The 22,545-nt window shown below is 40.2% G+C and overlaps 1 protein-coding gene across 1 annotated transcript in view; it reads right to left on the bottom strand.

The window, feature by feature from the left end:
- syt14a (synaptotagmin XIVa) overlaps positions 1 to 22,545 on the bottom strand; it is a 179,084-nt gene that overhangs the window by 113,152 nt on the left and 43,387 nt on the right. The window contains exon 2 of the mRNA XM_023995029.2: positions 13,161 to 13,208. Within this exon, the coding sequence (XP_023850797.1) occupies positions 13,161 to 13,208 (48 nt within the window). The remainder of the gene's footprint in view (positions 1 to 13,160; positions 13,209 to 22,545) is intronic.

Raw genomic sequence — 22,545 nt, 5'->3', positions numbered from 1 at the left:
TTCACGGTTGGGATGGTGTTCTTGGGTTGTACTCATCCTTCTATTCCTCCAAACACGGCGAGTGGAGTTTAGAGCAAAAAGCTCTATTTTTGTCTCATCAGACCACATGACTTTCTCCCATTCCTCCTCTGGATCATCCAGAATGGTCATTGGCAAACTTCAGACGGGCCTGGACATGCGCTGGCTTGAGCAGGGGGACCTTGCGTGCGCTGCAGGATTTTATCATGACGGCGTAGTGTGTTACTAATGGTTTCTTTGAGACTGTGTTCCCAGCTCTCTTCAGGTCATTGACCAGGTCCTGCGTGTAGTTCTTGGGCTGATCCTCTCACATTCCTCATGATCATTGATGCCCCACGAGGTGAGATCTTGCATGGCGCCCCAGACCGAGGGTGATTGACCGGTCATCTTGAACTTCTTCCATTTTCTAATAATTGTGCCAACAGTTGTTGCCTTCTCACCAAGCTGCTTGGCTATTGTCCTGTAGCCCATCCCAGCCTTGTACAGGTCTACAATTTATCCCTGATGTCCTTACACAGCTCTCTGGTCTTGGCCATTGTGGAGAGGTTGGAGTCTGTTTGATTGAGTGTGTGGACAGGTGTCTTTTATACAGGTAACGAGTTCAAACAGGTGCAGTTAATACAGGTAATGAGTGGAGAACAGGAGGGCTTCTTAAAGAAAAACTAACAGAGTCTGTGAGAGCCGGAATTCTTACTGGTTGGTAGGTGATCAAATACTTATGTCATGCATAAAATGCAAATTAATTACTTAAAAATCATACAATGTGATTTTCTGGATTTTTGTTTTAGATTCGTCTCTCACAGTTTGAAGTGTTACCTATGATAAAAATGACAGACCTCTACATGCTTTGTAAGTAGGAAAACCTGCAAAATCGGCAGTGTATCAAATACTTGTTCTCCCCACTGTAAATGTCATCTGATCTTCATCTAAGTCACAACAACAGACAAACACAGTCTGCTTAAACTAATAACACACAAACAATTATAATTTTTCATGTCTTTAGTGAACACACCATGTAAACATGCACAGTGCAGGTTGGAAAAAGTATGTTGACCCTCCTTTGGCAGCAATAACCTAAACCAAATGTTTTCTGTAGTTGCGGATCAGACCTCCATAACGTTCAGGAGGAATTTTTTACCATTCCTCTTTACAAAACATTTTCAGTTCCACAATATTCTTGGGATGTCTGGTGTGAACCGCTCTCGAGGTCATGCCACAGCATCTCAATCGAGTTGAGGTCAGGACTGACTGGGCCACTCCAGAAGGCATATTTTCTTCTGTTCAAGCCATTCTGTTGTTGATTTACTTCTGGGTTTTGGGTCATTTTCCTGTTGCATCATCCAACTTCTGTTGAGATTCAATTGGTGGACAGATAGCCTTACATTCTCCTACAAAATGTCTTGATAACTTGGGAATTATTTTTTCTGTCGATGACAGGAAGCAGCCCCAAACCATGAAGCTCCCTCCACCATAGTTTCCAGCTGGGATGAGGATTTGATGTTGGTGTGCTGTGCCTTTTTTTCTCCACTCATAGTGTTGTGTGTTCCTTCCAAACAACACAACTTTAGTTTAATCTTTCCACAGAATATTTTGCCAGAAGCGCTGTGGAACATCCAAATGCTCTTTTGCAAACTTCAGACGTGCAGCAATGTTTTTTTGGACAGCAGTGGCTTCTTCCATGGTGTCCTCCCATGAACACTATCCTTTATTAGTGTTTTACGTTTTGTAGACTTGTCAGAGATGTTAGCATCTTCCAGAGATTTCTGTAAGTCTTTAGCTGACACTCTAGGATTCTTCTTAACCTCATTGAGCATTCTGCGCTGTGCTCTTGCAGTCATCTTTGCAGGACGGCCACTCTTAGCGAGAGTAGCAACAGTGCTGAAATTTCTCCATTTATAGACAATTTATCTTACCGTGGACTGACATTTAGAGATACTTTTAACCCTTTCCAGCTTCATGCAAGGCAACAATTCATAATCTTAGATCTTCTGACATCTCTTTTGTTTGAGGCACGGTTCACATCATGCAATGCTTCTTGTGAATAGCACTCACATTTTGTGAGCGTTTTTTTATGGGGCAAGGCAGCTCTAACCAACATCTCCAATCTCGTCTCATTGATTCGACTACAGGTTAGCTGACTCCTGACTCCAATTAGCTTTTGGAGAAGTCATTAGCCTAGGGGTTCACATACTTTTTCCAACCTACACTGTGAATGTTTAAATTATGTATTCAATATAGACAAGAAAAATACAATCATGTGTGTGTTATTAGTTTAAATAAACTGTGTTTGTCTATTGTTGTGACTTAGATTAAGATCAGATCAAATTGTATGTACAATTTATACAGAAATCCAGGTAATTCCAAAGGGTTCACATACATTTTCTTGACACTGTAGACCCAACGTGCTCTAAATGCCATTAGGCACCCGCCACTCTGTATCACATGTAATGGTCATGCCCAACAGTAGGTCCATTCTGGTCCTCCATCTTTGAGACTATCTCATATATATGCAAAAAGGAAATTGCCCCAGATCCCTCTGTCGCTATCTTCAGGGTAGCCCCTGAAGGGCTTACTCTCTGTAATAGCCTTCTTGTCCCTTCTGGCCTGCCGACTTACTCTTTTTAAATGGAAGTCAGGTACCCCGCCATCGCAAGCTCACTGGGTTAGGGATGTTATGGCCCATCTTAAACTTGAGAAGCAAAAATATTCCACCTGTGGCTCCTCTCAAAAATGTCTCAACTACTTTGAGAGTAACCTCTGCGCTGAGAACTTAATGACCTTTTTGCCTTTTGTACAGATTACAACTTCTCATTTCTGACTACTAGATAGATAGATCAAATATTACAACAAATATTATGGTTKAACTCAAATATACTGATTACTAAACAACCATTCTTTATGGAAAACATGTTAATATATTTATTAATGATATTATGAATAGAAACAATGGAGTAATGTCACAAATGCAGCTATAGCAAAAAGGCAAGTGGACGAGGGAGAAGGTAGGGAACTTGTTTGTCTGCCATATAATAAAGATACAAATTCCTGAAAAGGATTGGCATAAATAGAAAAATATACCAGTTTAATTTGAGGACAATTTCTTTTATTTTTTTTTTATATCGATTCCACGGCACATGGTATATTAACAGATACAAAAACAACACTTGAGTCAACACTTTTTTTTCAATGTAAATTATTACATCAAATTCTTGCCACCAACAGAATGCTATATCTGGGGCATACAACAATCTCAGCTATGTAGATTTTGCTGCACAGAGACAAAATCACTAGATCCCTTATTATGGTATTGCCCCTATGTAGCTTGTTTCTGGTRACAGCTTCAGGAATAAAAAATTWAAAAAATCACCACATTTACTTAAAATTAACCAGTGTTGGGCAATTTGGAAAGCCATAGTCAATCAATCAATAATAAAATAATACTTGTAGGAAAATTTTACCTTTAGCTCACAATCTATGGAAACTATGCAATTAAAAAGATTCAAAATTCATGTAAAACATCACAGCACAATTAAAAAATATATGGAACATGGAAACAAATGAGGGTATTCTATGGTGATAGGTGGGATGGGGATGAGAGTGGCTAAGAGGTGGGATTAAAGAGCTCAGGTTAGGTAATGTATTATTGTTGTGATTGCTGTATATAAAAGTATCAAAAAAAAGTAAGTAAAACGTTTTTCACAATTCCTGACATTTAATCCAAGTAAACATTCCCTGTTTTATGTCAATTAGGATCACCACTTTATTTTAAGAATGTGAAATGTCATAATAATAGTAGAGAGAATTATTTATTTCAGCTTTCTTTCATCACATTCCCAGTGGGTCAGAAGTTTACATAAACTTAATTAGTATTCCGGCCTTTAAATTGTTTAACTTCTGTCAAACGTTTCAGGTAGCCTTTCACAAGCTTCCCACGATAAGTTGGGTGAATTTTGGCCCATTCCTCCTGACAGAGCTGGTGTAGCTGAGTCAGGTTTGTAGGCCTCCTCGCTCGCACACGCTTTTTCAGTTCTGCAAAATTGAGGTCATGGCTTTGTGATGGCTACTCCAATACCTTGACTTTGTTGTCCTTAAGCCATTTTGCCACAACTTTGGAAGTGAACTTGGGGTCATTGTCCATTTGGAAGACCCATTTGCAACCAAGCTTTAACTTCCTGACTGATGTCTTGAGATATTGCTTCAATATTTCCACATAATTTTCRTCCTCATGATGCATCTATTTTGTGAAGTGCACCAGTTCCTTCTGCAGCAAAGCACCCCCACAATATGATGCTGCCACCCCCGTGCTTCACGGTTGGGATGGTGTTCTTCAGCTTGCAAGCATCCCCCTTTTTCCTCTAAACATAACGATGGTCATTATGGCCAAACAGTTCTATTTCTGTTTCATCAGACCAGAGGACATTTCTCCAAAAGGTACGATATTTATCTCCATTTGCAGTTGCAAACAGTGGTCTGGCTTTTTTATGGCGGTTATGGAGCAGTGGATTCTTCCTTGCTGAGCGGACTTTCAGGTTATGTCGATATAGGACTAATTTTACTGTGGATATAGATACTTTTGCACCTGTTTCCTCCAGCATCTTCACAAGGTCCTTTGCTGTTGTTCTGGGATTGATTTGCACTTTTCGCCCCAAAGTACGTTCATCTCTAGGAGACAGAACGCGTCTCCTTCCTGAGCGTTATGACGGCTGCGTGGTCCCATGGTGTTTATACTTGCGTACTATTGTTTGTACAGATGAATGTGGTACCTTCAGGCGTTTGGAAACTGCTCCCAAGGATGAACCAGACTTGTGGAGGTCTACAATTTTATTCCTGAGGTCTTGGCTGATTTCTTTTGATTTTCCCATGATGTCAAGCAAAGAGACACTGAGTTTGAAGGTAGGCATAGAAATGCATCCACAGGTACACCTCCAATTGACTCAAATGTCAATTGGCCTATCAGAAGCTTCTAAAACCATGACATCATTTTCTGGAATTTTCCAAGCTGTTTAAAGGCACAGTCAACTTAGTGTATGTAAACTTCTGACCCACTGAAATTGTGATACAGTGAATTATGTTAAATAATATGTCTGTAAACAATTGTTGGAAATATTACTTGTGTCATGCACAAAGTAGATGTCCTAACCGACTTGCCAAAACTATAGTTTGTTAACAAGAAATGTATGGAGTGGTTGAAAAACGAGTTATAATGACTCTAACCTAAGTGTATGTAAACTTCCGACTTCAACTGTATGTACAGTATATCACAAAAGTGAGTACACCCCTCACATTTTTGTAAATATTTGAGTATATCTTTTCATGTGACAACACTGAAGAAATGACACTTTGCTACAATGTAAAGTAGTGAGTGTACAGCTTGTAGAACAGTGTAAATTTACTGTCCCCTCAAAATAACTCAACGCAGCCATTAATGTCTAAACCGCTGGCAACAAAAGTGAGTACACCCCTAAGTGAAAATGTCCAAATCGTGTCAATATTTTGTGTGGCCACCATCATTTTCCAGCACTGCCTTAACCCTCTTGGGCATGGAGTTCACCAGAGCTTCACAGGTTGCCACTGGAGTCCTCTTCCATTCCTCCATGACGACATCACGGAGCTGGTGGATGTTAGAGACCTTGCACTCCTCCACCTTCCGTTTGAGGATGCCCCACAGATGCTCAATAGGGTTTAGTTCTGGAGACATGCTTGGCCAGTCCATCACCTTTACCCTCAGCTTCTTTAGCAKGGCAGTGGTCGTCTTGGAGGTGTCTTTGGGGTCGTTATCATGTTGGAATACTGCCCTGCGGCCCAGTCCCGAAGGGAGGGGATCATGCTCTGCTTCAGTATGTCACAGTACATGTTGGCATTCATGGTTCCCTCAATGAACTGTAGATCCCCAGTGCCGGCAGCATTCATGCAGCCCCAGACCATGACACTCCCACCACCATGCTTGACTGTAGGCAAGACACACTTGTCTTTGTACTCCTCACCAGGTTGCCGCCACACGCGCTTGACACCATCTGTTACGGATACAAATATTCTGTGTGTATCCTGTGTGTTTCTTTTCTCTCCTTCTCCCCTACTCACAGGTGACAATCATCATTCCCCAATCAGTCATCAATTAGTCGCTAATCAGAAGACACCTGCTCCTTTTCCCTTACCCAATCACAGTTCCTTTCCCTTGGTTTAAAAACCCTGTCAGTTGTTTTCTCAGGAGCTCAATCTCTCTGTCAATGCCTTCTGTCTGTAGATCTCTTGTTTGTTTTGCATCTACATGTCACTTTGTACCCACCTGTGAGTATTGTTTTGGTTATGGTGTTTGAGTGTTTGTTTAAGGGTGGGAAATGGGGGTAACCAGATAAATCGCCCATGGGCATACATTACCCGTAGGTAAACGTTGTTAACACTAGTTAGAACTGGGCGGACCACCCCCTGTATTTATTGGTTAGTTAGTTGTTGTTGAAATAGGCTAGTCTAGTTTAGGGGTGTTTTTGGATTATTGTTTCATTCCTTGGGTCCAGCTCAGCCCCTTTTCCTGCTCCCCCCATTACCGTGTGTTTATAAATAAACCTTGAGTGTTTGACGGTAGATCTAAGTTGTCGTGGTTATTTTGTTTTTCACTCTTTGTCACTACTATAATTTGCATGAGTTATGTTACGGGTTCTATTACCATCCCCCCTAGACTGTCGGGCCAAAGGGATTCGTAACACCATCTGAACCAAATAAGTTTATCTTGGTCTCATCAGAACATGGTTCCAGTAATCCATGTCKTTAGTCTGCTTGACTTCAGCAAACTGTTTGCGGGCTTTCTTGTGCATCATCTTTAGAAGAGGTTTCCTTCTGGGACGACAGCCATGCAGACCAATTTGATGCAGTGTACGGCATATGGTCTGAGCACTGACAGGCTGACCCCCCACCCTTTCAACCTCTGCAGCAATGCTGGCAGCACTCATACGTCTATTTCCCAAAGACAACCTKTGGATATGACGCTGAGCACGTGCACTCAACTTCTTTGGTCGACCATGGCGAGGCCTGTTCTGAGTGGAACCTGTCCAGTTAAACCGCTGTATGGTCTTGGCCACCGTGCTGCAGCTCAGTTTCAGGGTCTTGGCAATCTTCTTATAGCCCAGGCCATCTTTATGTAGAGCAACAATTATTTTTTTCAGATCCTCAGAGTTCTTTGCCATGAGGTGCCATGTTGAACTTCCAGTGACCAGTCAGTATGAGGGAGTGTGAGAGCGATGACACCAAATTTAACACACCTGCTTCCCATTCACACCTGAGACCTTGTAACACTAACGAGTCACATGACACCGGGGAGGGAAAATGGCTAATTGGGCCCAATTTGGACATTTTCACTTAGGGGTGTACTCACTTTTGTTGCCAGCGGTTTAGACATTAATGGCTGTGTGTTATTTTGAGGGGACAGCAAATGTGCACTGTTATACAAGCTGTACACTCACTACTTTACATTGTAGTAAAGTGTCATTTCTTCAGTGTCACATGAAAAGATATACTCATATTTACAAAAATGCGAGGGGTGTACTCACTTTTGTGATATGCTGTAAAAACGAAAAAAAGATGTGTCCTCTGGTGAATAGCCTGTTTTTTATTAACCTAACTTGATATCCTATGGACTCGCCAACCATTTACTAGAGTTGCTTATTGAACCTCTGCTAGCTACATGCCAATGATTTGTTTAACATAGCAACGTGGGATGAATAGAATGTACGACTGGGTCAAAACATGAGAATAGAACAGCAACCAGCCCATTTGGCTAGGAACCTCAGAATCCCAGAACTAATTACTGGCTTTTGCCTGGACTATTTGGTATGGTTGAAGGATGAAATAAAACAAATGTACTCATTAAAATAAACTTTTTAATGAAAACATGTCGTTAAATCTTTTTAATATGTTGGCAATGATTTTATCAAGGCAATAAGACCCTGGAACTCGGGAATTATGGTGTGATAACTCCCTCCGAACGGCTATTTTCCGGCCCTCGGCTTCGCATCGGGCATTAGAACAGCCCTTAGACGGGAGCTATCACAACATAATTCACAGGTTCTCCTGCCTTATTGCTTAATTATTTGATGAAGCCAAATTAACTCAGTGATAAAGTCTGAATGTAGGCCTGTGTCCATTTGCTTTTCTCAACGGTGACTTTCTTTTCATCAATGCTTATTCCTTCCTTTTTTAACTCCGCTTGCCTGGCTTTATTCTGTTGGCATGGCAACAGTTGCCATCCGGAAGGTCAGAAAGCACCAATCATCTCCACGGCAGACACCCACATACAGCCCAGTACATAATCGCTCTCATAGTGCCCACTCACCACGCACGCACACTGTCCCTGACATCTCCTACACACAGACACCATTTCAATAACACACAACCAACTCACGCTTACAGAACCAGACCACACAATAATACACGTCCTCCGGCGCATACTCGGTGTCCAGTTGCGGCTATTAACTTGGGTCTTTGAGTCATTACAGTGAACTGCATGAAAGGAGGAAAGCATTAGCATCAAATAGGACATTCTGTACTGTCGCCWCATATGACGTGGATTTAACAATGTCTGCTGGAAATGAGCTTTGTCAGATTAGACAAACTGCAACAAGTAAAAGAGTTGGGCACGCTTTGCAAGATCTCATGTATTTCATCTCTCACAAACACATTTTTTGTTTACAAGTAAACGTTTGGTACGATTGATGCATGCGCATCCTCGCAACAAAAAGCTCTTTAGCAGGAGAGCTAATGATGGTGTCGGTATCTTGACTAACTTCACAGTGAGTGAGTGACGACCATGAAAGCTATAGCCAACAGTCTTGCGTGTTATGTTTAACAACTATATTATTTTTCTGGCTTTATCTAGCTCTATGTGATATTTTACCTTGCCTCGTTGGCTTGCTAACTTGCTAGGTAATCAAATCCTCCAACGACACCTGTGATGTTGTAGATGACAACCATCTGATTACTTGTGTTAATTTTTTAACTTGCATGAGCTGCATTTGAAGTCAGGGGATTGTAAACAATAAACAAACTAGTTTCTGATTCTGAACTGGGCACGCAACTTTTCATGATGCGGCCAGGATAGGGTCTATAGGATGAGGGTCCACAAAGACCATTTTAACAGATGGTGTTTGTTTTCAAGCTTTCAATGCCCCTTTGAAAGAAAGATTGAGTGAATAAATAGATGATCCTGGAGTTGAGAGATAGAAGTAAGAATTTCATTATAACTGACCTTAAGTAGAGGCAGTGGCGATTTTAGCATGTAAATCTTGGTGGGTCAAAAAAATTATAATGTGGGATGCATGCCAGCAAAGCCACTATACAACACTTAATACATTAATTGCACTATAACGGTGACCACAAACTGTTAGGACCTACATAAAGCTGTCGCAAAAGCAGAGTACCAACGGCAGTCCCAACACCTTACCACTGCTACACCTGGCGATCAGCGGAGCGTTGTCTGGCATCGAAACAGTTCATTCAGTCTCATTTACTGCCTTCTAAAAAAACACATCTGATATGGCTGACTTGCTTAAACAAACGTGGTTTCTACTGACAATTGAGATGTACAAACTATGGCATAAGGAGACGACAAGCGGAGAAGCGGCAACCCGTAATTTCGATGAAGACAATGAGTGAGCTAGGACGAATGTAGTCAATATAATTTGTTCAGCACTTTTGAAATGTACAGAATTCAGAACATGGGCTGTTCTTACAGTGTTCTACCTGTACACCAAGTCAAAACCATAGGATAAATAAAGGGGGCATATAAGCAGACAATGAAAGCTCTTACAATATTTAATAATTACATTTCTCAAAAACAGGTTATAGGCTACATGTGCACCACCAAGTCAGAACAGTAGGCGAAATAAAGCGGTGAAAATTGATCAAATTATTAGGGTGAGGCACATGGGCTACTAACAGCTTACTAGACAACATACACTTATGTATACTGTAGCTAAGAAAGTAATACTATCTCCCTGGCATATTATATAATTTATGCAGCAGCGTACAAGACATTTTTGGACTCACCTTGTTGTGCTGTGCTCACTTGAACAGGAAGGTGTCGTGGCGGTCCTTAAGGGGATYATTTTGTCATCAAAGTCTGCCAATCTCTGGATTTATGGTGCTTCAAGACAACTGGGAACTCGAAAAAAAAAAAAATATTGAATCATGATGACGTCAGTGATCTTCAGGTTGTAGCTCTAGAAAGAGGCCCGAGTTCCAAATGTACAATTCCGAGTTGGATCAAAGTTCAACACGTATTTTCCCAGTCGTAGTTCATTTTTCCCAGCTGTCTTGAACTTACTAAAGTCAGATTTTGCATGTCCGAGTTAAGTTGTTTTGAGCGCAGCACAAGTCATCCTTCATTGACAGCATGACCAATGTTGAATGTTTCATTTTAAACTAGGAAAAGAGACCCTAAATCTTAAGATTTGGGACCCCACAGCCACTCCACTGAATAGCAGGCTAATGATTGCATTGCAATGCTTGCAGTTAGCCACACTGATTCCTTCCAAACCACTCATTGTTGAATTTGTGATTTCCAACTTGTGTAATGTTTATGTCCAATGGCCGATGAGCACTGATACGTTTTATCTATAATTTATTTTCATTTGACAGGGATTAAAAAGGYCTTGCCAGGAGATTGTCGACTTGATTCATGATGATGACTGCTAGCTAAGATATTGAAAGTATGATGTTGATCAGTCCAATCAAAGCTACTGTAGATATAATGTGATATTACATAATTTTATCTGTCGACAATGACCTTGAGCCTTCTTGGATGGGCACTTCTAATGTAACTCTATGGCAGCACCCAAGGGGCTTGAATTTTCTAGCTCTACCCTTGGCGGTCACGTAGTGTCCCCATGAGTGACAGAACACAGAACACATTTTCTGCTGGCTTGCCCCACCACCACAGAAAGCACTGAGCTAGGCTGAAACACCTGCATTTTGGAGCTGCCTTACTCAAGAAAACAAAAGAGACCATGTTTGTATGTAACTTTATTAACTCAATGATATATATATTTTTTTTTACATTGTTTGCAAACTGATATGTGACATGTATTGATGACAAATAACATGCAAAACAGGAAAGCCTCCCAAAAAATTAAAAAAATGTGGGTCTGCCCCACCTGCCCTGAATTGACTGGTTGCCACTGAGTAGAGGACAGCTATTTAGAGTAATACATGAAACTGCATAGGAACCTTATCAATCACCTTAAACTGCCAGATGAGACTGAGCAAAGCAAAAACATTTGATGTGTGTACATGTTTTTACTTATTTAACCTGTATTTAACTAGGCAAGCCAGTTAAGAACAAATTCTTATTGACAATGACGGCCTACCCCAGCCAAACCYTAACCCGGGCGACGCTGGGCCAATCGTGCGCCGCCCTATGGGACTCCCAATCACGGCCAGTTGTGATACATCCTGGAATCGAACCAGGGTCTGTAGTGACGCCTCCAGCGCTGAGATTCAGTGCCTTAGACTGCTGCGCCACTCGGGTGCCACAGGTGGAGTACTGTATGTAGCACATATCAGACCATATTGGGTGTGAACTGCTGTATGGACACCAGCTCTTTTCTGCATCATGGAATACATCAATTGGGTATGCTCTAACACACTCAGACAACAGGGTCAATGCAACTGACATGAGCTAGCCTCAGGAGCATCAAAGCTCCTGCTGCTATGCTAACTACTGTAATTCAGCGTCGCTAGGGTGGTCTTATATGGATTTAATTTGTTATTCAAACAGTCCAGTTGTCAATCTTTTAATGCCTTTAGTTGATGCAACAAGTCAGACATATGGGACGTAGAACAATAGGGAACGTAGATCAAGTTGTAAGATGGCAGTCTTGTGTGGTTAACACCACAACATGTCTTTTTTTGACATAATCATGCCAACTAAACACTCTAGGCCAGGGGTCTCCAACAGGTTGATCCCAAGCTACCAGTAGCTCACAGCCCACCTATGAGTAGCTCGCCATACAATTATGGAAGTACATACATTTTCCAGTGTTCCAGTGTTCCACCGCAAACTGTCATAAACAAATCTCACAAATGTCAGACACGGCAACCTCCCAGCTTCTATCCAATCAAAGCGTCATTGATATTATCCCACACTGGTTAGCCACAATTGGCTTAAAAAGCCAGACGTAACACAATATACAGTATGCCAATTAATTTACAGCAATATTGCTATCACTTTGTGTAGGCAGTTAGCAATGCTAAAGATAACCATCTTGTGTGCAGACAGAAAGGCTTTGCCCAAAACATTCACTATTAAATGTTAACAGCAAATTAGGCCTACCTGACAGAATGATAGCATGATTATTTGTATCAATCTGGTGGGCCTTTGGTTTGCAAACTCTGCCATTACATGTGCCGTACAGAAACATCACTGGCCAAGCACATCCTACTCTCCCTAGGTGCACACTTGAATGAAAGAGGAATTACACCTAAAACAAAATATATATTTTGCTGTGATTTAAGCATTGACATGGACTCAGAACATCCAATTGTATTGATTCTATATAAATAATTGTAATAGTGAAAACAAAACTAAATCTGAACTCAGGAAAACTAAAACAGATTAAACAAATTAAAACAGATTTTATTAGGGCCACCTGGAGTTGTTTATTAAGAAGAATGGGCCTATTTGAAAGCAGAAAATGGGGAGCTTGCAACGTTTCATTTTTTAAATGTTTTAAATGTACTTGTTGCAGTAGCTGTCAAGCTAGAAAAGGTTGTTGACTCCTGTTCTAGGCCCATTGTTACACCGTACGTGATGTTCAGGAGGCTTATTTATTTCCTGGTTAACCCCAACCTATCGCCTCAAACCACTAAAACCTTCTCCCATCATTATCTTCTAAAACAGCGCTAACAAAACACGGGACGGGGAGGCCGAACACACACAGGACAGGCACAAGGAAACAGCTTTTCCAAGTTTTTACCAAGTTTTTCTTGGTAAAGCAAAAGCAAAGCAAAAAGAACCAGACAAATGGACCATAAAAGAAGGCAATAAACAGTGAAACAGGTGGATTTTCGACATCTACAACATGACCAGACATTATACAGTGATTCATGGGGATGGTTGTGGAACAGGGAGGTGAGGTGGGGAGTGCCCCTACCTTTTCTGACGCAGATGAGCTCATGTACTCCGCAGTTGCGCTCACCACCTGGAAAGACAATGCATTTTTAAATGGCCTGTAACGCATAATGGAAGCCAAACGAATAATAACCATACATGGATATACAATAAAAACAACAGGACAGGAGTCAATGACACAGATATGCTGACAAAAATCTGGATTTCACTAGCAGAGAGAGAATAGACAAGACAACAGAAATGCGGTCAAACACGCATATGGAACCTCTATATCTGTTGTGATTCTACATGACTAAACAATATTGATGATAATGTGTGGCATTTTAGGAAATATGTACGCAATTTCAGAATCCAAAAAGGAAAGCCTGGGCCCTATGTATGGTATCTTGAACATGCACACTTTATATTATTAAATATGAACACATTTATAGTTACAGTAAACTCAAAATGTTTCCATGGATATGTTACACATTTTAAGGTTAAATGTTATATTAGTTTGTAACAGCCTTAACTTTAGGCTACTAACTGTATTACAAAACTAATATTGAATTTTGTCTGGTTGATAACGCAACCAAATATCAACATTTAAGGAGATGTACTGTATCTAGTGCTTGGAGAGTTCCATCTGGGTAAATCCCATTCTTTAACTTACATCTTTTTTTGAGTTGGAGACGTGAATCCAACATGTCATTGTTAACTTAATAGGCTATTTTTTGTATTTCAAAAGTGATATTCAACTGTGTTTGGTTGTAAATGCAAGCAGAAGATACATTTCCTTGATATTGATATTTAGTTGCGTTGACAACCAAACAGAATTCAATATCACTAAATATATAATTACATGTTAAATCAACCAGAGCTTGAAGCCCTTGTCTATTTTTTGTTGAATCCTGGGTTGAATTGAAACAATAGCTGTTGATGACTTTGAAAATGTTATATAGGCCCGAAATCGCATCAATGACATATGACGTATGGTCACATTTAATTAGCTCTTTTAAACCTACCCTTTGGAATGACTTCGATAGCAACAGTGAATCTATTTAGTGTTTATGTGGAGAACTCTCAGCGATCATTATCGTGATAGCACATTCGTAATAGTCGGTGACAAATACCACAGCTATGCAGGGCTGGGCTTGGTTATAACACTGGATCGGAGACCAAAGGGTAGCTGTAGATACTATAGATACATTCTCCATGAYAAAGTGCTGTGCAGCCTATTGATATAAAGTTGAAGATCTGTTGTTTTAAATGTACAAATTCAAGATATTTTGTACAAGGTTTGTCTATGTTGAAATTTGGTTACCATGATGATATAATCCCTTTGGTTGAAATTTCACCATTACAACAACAGTTGATGACTTTTTCCCAATCAAATGTGTTTACAGGACAGATTACATGTCACAATACGTTGACAAATTACATTGAAATAACATTGATTCAACCAGTTGGTGACCAGTGGGAAGCCTCCTTAGTCATAAGAGTCAAACGTATAACTCGACAGATATTTGAGACCTCAAGAGCTGTCCCAACCAGTTAAGCATGACCAGCAGGTGCATTGATTATAGAAAAAGGCAGCGAGTCAGTGGTTCCTGCGCCATAGACTGTCATTTTCTTTTGAGTTGAATTTACAAATATATATATTTCTATATGATAATCTAACCCTAGTCTACATGCAACAGTATCTCTTGCACTTTTGACAATACTTTTTACATGAGGCCTAATTCACATGAAAGGCCTATGCCTAAATACTTCTAACCACTACTGTCGGCAAATCAATAATCGAATATATTTTTCTTTCGATTATTTCATTAACATAGAGTACAGTGGCGGCGAAAGTATTAACCCCCCTTGGCATTTTTCCTATTTTATTGCCTTACAACCTGGAATTAAAATAGATTTTTGGGGGGTTTGTATCATTTGATTTACACAACATGCCTACCACTTTGAACATTCAAAATATTTTTGCTTTAGAAAACAATAAGACAAAAAAAATAKAACTTGAGCGTGCATAACTATTCACCCCCCAAAGTCAATACTTTGTAGAGCCACCTTTTGCAGCAATTACAGCTGCAAGTCTATTGGGGTATGTCTCTATGAACTTGAAACATCTAGCCACTGGGATTTTTGCCCATTCTTCAAGGCAAAACTGCTCCAGCTCCTTCAAGTTGTATGGGTACCGCTGGTGTACAGCAATCTTTAAGTCATACCACATATTCTCAATTGGATTGAAGTCTGGGCTTTGACTAGGCCATTCCAAGACATTTAAATGTTTCCCCTTAAACCACTCGAGTGTTGCTTTAGCAGTATGCTTAGGGTCATTGTCCTGCTGGAAGGTGAACCTCTGTCCCAGTCTCAAATCTCTGGCAGACTGAAACAGGTTTCCCTCAAGAATATCCATGCATTTAGCGCCATCCATCATTCCTTCAATTCTGACCAGTTTCCCAGTCCCTGCCGATGAAAAACATCCCCAGAACATGATTCACTGTGTGGATGGMGTTCTCGGGGTGATGAGAGGTGTTGGGTTTGCACCAGACATAGCGTTTCCCATGATGGCCAAAAAGCTCAATTTTAGTCTCATCTGACCAGAGTACCTTCTTCCATATGTTTGGGGAGTCTCCCACATGCCTTTTTTGCGAACACCAAACGTGTTTGCTTATTTTTTTCTTTAAGCAATGGCTTTTTTCTGGCCACTCTTCCGTAAAGCTCAGCTCTGTGTGAGTGTACGGCTAAAAGTGGTCCTATGGACAGATAATCCAAGCTCCGCTGTGGAGCTTTGCAGCTCCTTCAGGGATGTCTTTGGTCTCTTTGTTGCCTCTCTGATTAATGTCCTCCTTGACTGGTCCGTGAGTTTTGGTGGGCGGCCCTCTCTTGGCAGGTTTGTTGTGGCGCCATAGTCTTTCCATTTTTTAATAATGGATGTAATGGTGCTCCGTGGGATGTTCAAAGTTTCGGATATTTTTTTATAACCKAACCCTTATCTGTACTTCTCTAGAACTTTGTCCCTGACCTGTTTGGAGAGCTCCTTGGTCTTCATGGTGTTGCTTGCTTGGTGCCCCTTGCTTAGTGGTGTTGCAGACTCTGGGGCTTTTCAGAACAGGTTTATATACACTGAGATCATGTGACAGATCATGTGACACTTAAATAAAGTCCACCTGTGTGCAATCTAACTAATTATGTGACTTCTGAAGGTAATTGGTTGCACCAGATGCTATTTAGAGGCTTCATAGCAAAGGGGGTGAATACATATGCACGCACCATTTTTCAGTTTTATTTACTTAAGTTATTTTTTTCACTTCACCAATTTGGACTATTTTCTGTATGTCCATTACATGAAATCCAAATAAAAATCCATTTAAATTGCAGGTTGTAATGCAACAACATAGGAAACACGCCAAGGGGGATGAATACTTTCGCAAGGCACCGTACATCATGTCATTTCAAGTTATCCCTTTGGAGCGCAATATCACGTTGTTAAAAAAGATGCCTAAATTGGGCATGCCTATAAGTTGGGCAATTGACAGCATTTAAAGCATATGCGTTCAGTGATTAATGATACACCTTTCAAATGTTTTATGCAATATTATCATCAAGTTATTTGATGCCTACTATGCCAGAAGCTATTTAGAGGGTTGTTGAATGGGAGTGACGTGTGTGTTCATATAACGCAGGGTTTCCCAAACGTGGTCCTTGGAACCTCATGGGGTGCACGTTTTGGTTTTTGGCCCTAGCACTACACAACTGATTCAAATAATGTAATAATCATCAAACGTGCACCTCTTGGGGTTTCGAGGACCGAGTTTGGGAAACACTGATATAACGGTAATAAAAATTACGCTTTTAACAACAATTCAGTACCATATGCCTATCACGCTATTTAAAATACCAGAATTTGAACAAGAAAGGATTATGAATGCCAACATATTAGGAATACGCATATGATAGCAAAATTTCAGGAAATTTGTTTTAAAACTGAAAAAGATTATCTGTGAACAAAAGCATGCGATGAGCCTCCAGAGGTCTGTGCACCGGGGTGCCAAATGCGGTATTCTGGCACTATATAGAGCTCACAGCTGGCCTCATCGTGATTGGTTATTGCCCACCATTTGCAACCATGTCAATGAGTGTCATCACTATCTTTCCTTTGTGGTACCTCAAACTGTTGTGATTACCAGCTAAGTAACTTTTATGAGTTGACTTTACTCCTGGCTCAGAGTTTTTGTCTGGGCAGTGTCTTAACATCATCATAAAACCTACTCTGAGCTGGGAGTGTTTTTTGTCTTAAAAGGTTTTAACATGATTCCTAGGATCTTTTCTGAGACGCTTTGTGGATACGGGCCCTGGATTGCAAATTGACCACATTTTTTAATACTTTCAGCACAAAGCAATTATGAAACACAGTTGAAGTCAGAAGATTACATACACTTAGGCTGGAGTCATGAAAACTTGTTTTTCAACCACTCCACACATTTCTTGTTAAGATATACACTACCGATCAAAACATTTGGGGTCACATAGAAATGTTCTTGTTTTTGAAAGAAAATCTATTTTTTTTGTCCATTACAATAATATCAAATTGATCAGAAATACAAACAGACGCCTCGCATGTCCTCAACTGGCAGCTTCATTAAATAGTACACGCAAAACACCAGTCTCAACGTCAACAGTGAAGAGGCGACTCCGGGATGCTGGTCTTCTAGGCAGAGTTGCAAAGAAAAAGCTTTTTCTCAGACTGGCCAATAAAAGATTAAGATGGGCAAAAGAACACAGACACTGGACAGAGGAACTCTGTATTGAAGGCCAGCATCCCGGAGTCGCCTATTAACGGTTGACGTTGAGACTGGTGTTTTCGCGGGTACTATTGAGGACTTGTGAGGCGTCTTTTTCAAACTAGACACTCTAATGTCCTTGTCCTCTTGCTCAGTTGTGCACCGGAGCCTCCCACTCCTCTTTCTATTCTGGTTAGAGCCAGTTTGCAATAAAGTCCATAATTTATGTCCAAATACCTCCTTTTTGTTTGCGCGTTTAGTTCACAAATCCAGTCCAGACGAAATGTCAAAAAAGTTATATTACAGTTCGTAGAAACATGTCAAATGATGTATAGAATCAATCTTTAGGATGTTTTTAACATAAATCTTCAATAATGTTCCAACCGGAGAATTCCTTTGTCTTCAGAAATGCGATGGAACGCAGCTAACTCTCACATGAACGCGCATGGTCAGCGCATGGTCAGCTCGTGGCACTCTGGGAGAGACCTTACTCAATCTCCTCTCATTCACAGTAGAAGCATCAAACAAGGTTCTATAGACTGTTGACATCTAGTGGAAGCCTTAGGAAGTGCAACATGACCCAATTTCCACTGTATCTTGGATAAGCAAAGAGTTGAAAACCTACAAACCTCAGATTTCCCACTTCCTAGTTGGATTTTTTCTCAGGTTTTTGCCTGCCATATGAGTTCTGTTTTACTCACAGACATCATCCAAACAGTTTTAGAAACTTCAGAGTGTTTTCTATCCAAATCTACTAATAATATGCATATACTAGGATCTGGGCCTGAGTAGCAGGCAGTTTACTCTGGGCACGCTTTTCATCCGGACGTGAAAATACTGGCCCCTACCCCAAAGAAGTTTAGAATATCAATGAATATAATTGAACATTTCCGTTTCTCCATGCTTGTCTCAGAGCAGCACGAAACGATGCTAAAATAGTTGACCACAGTGGGTAGGCTATATATAACAATATTTTTGAGATTACTTAGTTAAACAAAAAACGAAAGTGAGTGATTGTAATCTTAATAAAGGCCAAAATAATATTTATAAAAGGCCAAAATATTTATTTACGTTTTTAGAGGGAGAGAAACAAAGAACATCCCGGCAAGCCAAACCCTCCCCTAACGCAGGTGACGCTAGGCCAATTGTGCGCCTCCCTATGGGAATCCCAATCACGGTCAGATGTGATACAGCCTGGAATAGAACCGGGGAATGTAGTGATGCCTCTTGCACTGAGATGCAGTGCCTTAGACCACTGTGCCACTTGGGAGCCATGACCAATATATATTGTCCTGCTAATAGCCCATCCTAGAAATGTTGTTTGCATAATTCACAGTCTGCTACGCTTGTGAAAAACAGGGTTAATAATACACTGCTCAAAAAAATAAAGGGAACACTTAAACAACACAATGTAACTCCAAGTCATTCACACTTCTGTGAAATCAAACTGTCCACTTAGGAAGCAACACTGATTGACAATAAATTTCACATGCTGTTGTGCAAATGGAATAGACAAAAGGTGGAAATAATAGGCAATTAGCAAGACACCTCCAATAAAGGAGTGGTTCTGCAGGTGGTGACCACAGACCACTTCTCAGTTCCTATGCTTCCTGGCTGATGTTTTGGTCACTTTTGAATGCTGGCGGTGCTTTCACTCTAGTGGTAGCATGAGACGGAGTCTACAACCCACACAAGTGGCTCAGGTAGTGCTCACGGTAGTGCTCACGAGGTTTTGCCTCGTGAGCACTACTTTTCAAGTAGTGGCTGAAATGTATAACGCACCAATAACTCACCTTTATAATGCATCTTCAATTCATAAATCAAGGTAGTTCCCACTTCAAATAGTTTTAATGGAACTCTTATTGCTTATTTTGTTTTCTTTAAAACAGATATATAGATATTTATAGAGACGGGGAGAGAGATCGGATAGGAAGGACAGAATAGAAGTTGAGTTAATCCCCCACCATAGGGAGCTAGTCAAGAAGGTCAACCTACGGCAGGAATAATGCTACTTGATGCACATTTCACTGCTGTTTCGAGGACAAAACATGTAGGCCAAAGGTTTTTTTATATAGTTAAAGCCAGTATTTGAACGTTTTGAATTTACTACAATGCAATATCTTCTTGATCTACAACAATTGACGTTAAGATTCATTTTTGATAAAGCAATGAAATAGAAAACAAAGCAATTCTAAACTGGGAAGAAAGACGTTTTCTATCACCCCTGAAACATTTAGCTACCAATTCTGATATGCCACTCTTTATTTTCTAAGCCATAAGTTAAGGGGGGGTCAATGTAAATTGTCCGGTGGCGATTTTTATGAATTGTTCAGCAGTCTAATGGCTTGGGGGCAGAAGCTGTTGAGGAGCCTTTTAGTCCTAGACTTGGCGCTCCGGTACCGCTTGCCGTGCGGTAGCACAGAAAACAGTCTATTGCACTGCTGTAATAGAAATGTAAAAGACTGGCCAGATTTCCTCTTCTCAGGGCTATTCATGTCACAGCCTTACTGTGAGGCGATATGTTTCTCACCTATAACAGTCTTTTTAAATTCTATGAAGAGTGCAGTGCATGGGTGTGAATGAGTGACCACACACTGAGTAGGTCACCTACATGCTTAGGGCAGTGCAATTTCGTCAATAGTGTATTTCGTTGCCCACTTTACTAATTTAGTATTCTATAACTAAATCATATTCTATACATTCTACTCATTCATTGCATTTCCATTGCAGGAAAAATCGTCTTTACTTCAAATGAAAATTATATCCGTCAATTTGCACATCAGCTTGTGGGATCAGTGTTCTGATTAACTGCATCGTGAAAATAAATCCATCATGTAAACATTATACAATTTTTCCTATGCATTTTGAGGAAAAGGACTGCTATCCATCTTAACAGGCCCTTGACAGTTGTGAGTCTGACATTGCACAAATTCATAAGGGTAAAATGGTTGAGCCTCGAACACAGTCAAGGAGAATTCAATCTTGACATCCACTGTAAAATAAGGCACAATGTTCACGAGAAAATACACAAATCACTGAATGAAAGCTTTTTTTATTTTACCTTTATTTAACCAGGTAGACCAGTTGAGAACAAGTTCTCATTTACAACTGCGACCTGGCCAAGATAACTTCTTGTCACTATAGGGGGTGCTGTTTCAACTTTGACATTTATCGTTCCCAAATTAAACTGCCTCGTACTCAATTCTTGCTCGTACAATATGCATATTATTATTACTATTGGATAGAAAACAATCTCTAGTTTCTAAAACCGTTTGAATTATTTCTCTGAGTGAAACAGAACTCGTTTGGCAGCGAAATTCCTGACAGGTACTGCAAAATCTGAAAATGTTGACTGTTCTAGGATCAGTTTAAAACTCTGTATGTATCCTATGGGTCGACATGAACTGCACGCGCCTTCCCCTGGATGTCAGTAACCAATGAGAATTGGAATGGAGTTTCTAGGCAGATCTGAGACCATATAAAAGCCATGGCATGGGGGGTGCACTCTTTTCATTGTTCGTCATTGCGCAGAGCAGGACCTCAGCATGGCGTTCGGAAAAGCTCAAGTTATCGCCTTAGATATATTCGTCTGTGATTTAATTCGATATAGGTGTTAGAAACATCATAACGAAGTTATTTTAAACCGAGTTATATCAGTTTATGCGAGTATATTGCGATATTCGGAATTTCCTTAGTATTGCGTTTTGAAGATTTGGGCATGTCTGCGCCACATAGCTAACGTTAGCTGCTATTTCCAAAGTTGAAGAGGACGTTTTACAACCGAGCAACAGATTCTTTTGGACAAAGGACAACTTGCCCAAGATTCTGATGGAAGCTCGTCCAAAAAGTAAGAGCTATTTATGTATTTAATTCGTATTATGTGGAAAAATGTAAAAGGATTTGTCCGCCATTAATTTCCGCACTGGTCTGGCTGTAACGCACACTGTGTCTAGTTAACGTTAATTTTAAAAATCTAACACAGCGGTTGCATTAATAACTAATGCATCTTTCATTTTCTGTCCAACCTGTATTTTTTAGTCAAGTTTACGATTATTTATCGATTAGATTAGGTGCCTCTCCAAGATGGTGCCGGCCAGAATGCCTGAAATGTTGCTACTGATCACATTGTTATAACCACGATTTGTGCTGCTAAAAATGCACATTTTCGAACAAAAACTATATTGCATTGTGTAATATGATGTTACAGGACTGTCATCTGATGAAGTTTATCAAGGTTAGTCAATTATATATCTTTTGCTGGATTGTTTCGATCGCTAACCTTTGCTGCTGGTAAATGCGGTTGTGTTTCTGGCTATTGTGGTAGCTAATATAATGCTATATTTGTGTTTTCGCTGTAAAACACTTAAAAAATCTGACATATTGGCTGGATTCACAAGATGTTGGGCTTTCATTTGCTGTACGCTGTGTATTTTCAGAAATGTTTTATGATGAGTAATTAGGTTTTTGACGTTGGTCTCTGTAATTATTTCTGGCTGCATCGACGCTATTTCAGATTGCAGCTGCAATGTAGAACTGTGATTTATACCTGAAATATGCAAATTTTTCTAACAAAACATATGCTATACAATAAATATGTTATCAGACTGTCATCTGATGAAGTTTTTTTCTGGTTAGTGACTA

Source organism: Salvelinus sp. IW2-2015, linkage group LG10 (genome assembly GCF_002910315.2).
Source record: "Salvelinus sp. IW2-2015 linkage group LG10, ASM291031v2, whole genome shotgun sequence".
NCBI lineage: Eukaryota > Metazoa > Chordata > Actinopteri > Salmoniformes > Salmonidae > Salvelinus > Salvelinus sp. IW2-2015.
The sequence above is the reverse complement of the archived record's forward strand: the minus strand, read 5'-3'. Positions and strand labels throughout refer to the sequence as shown.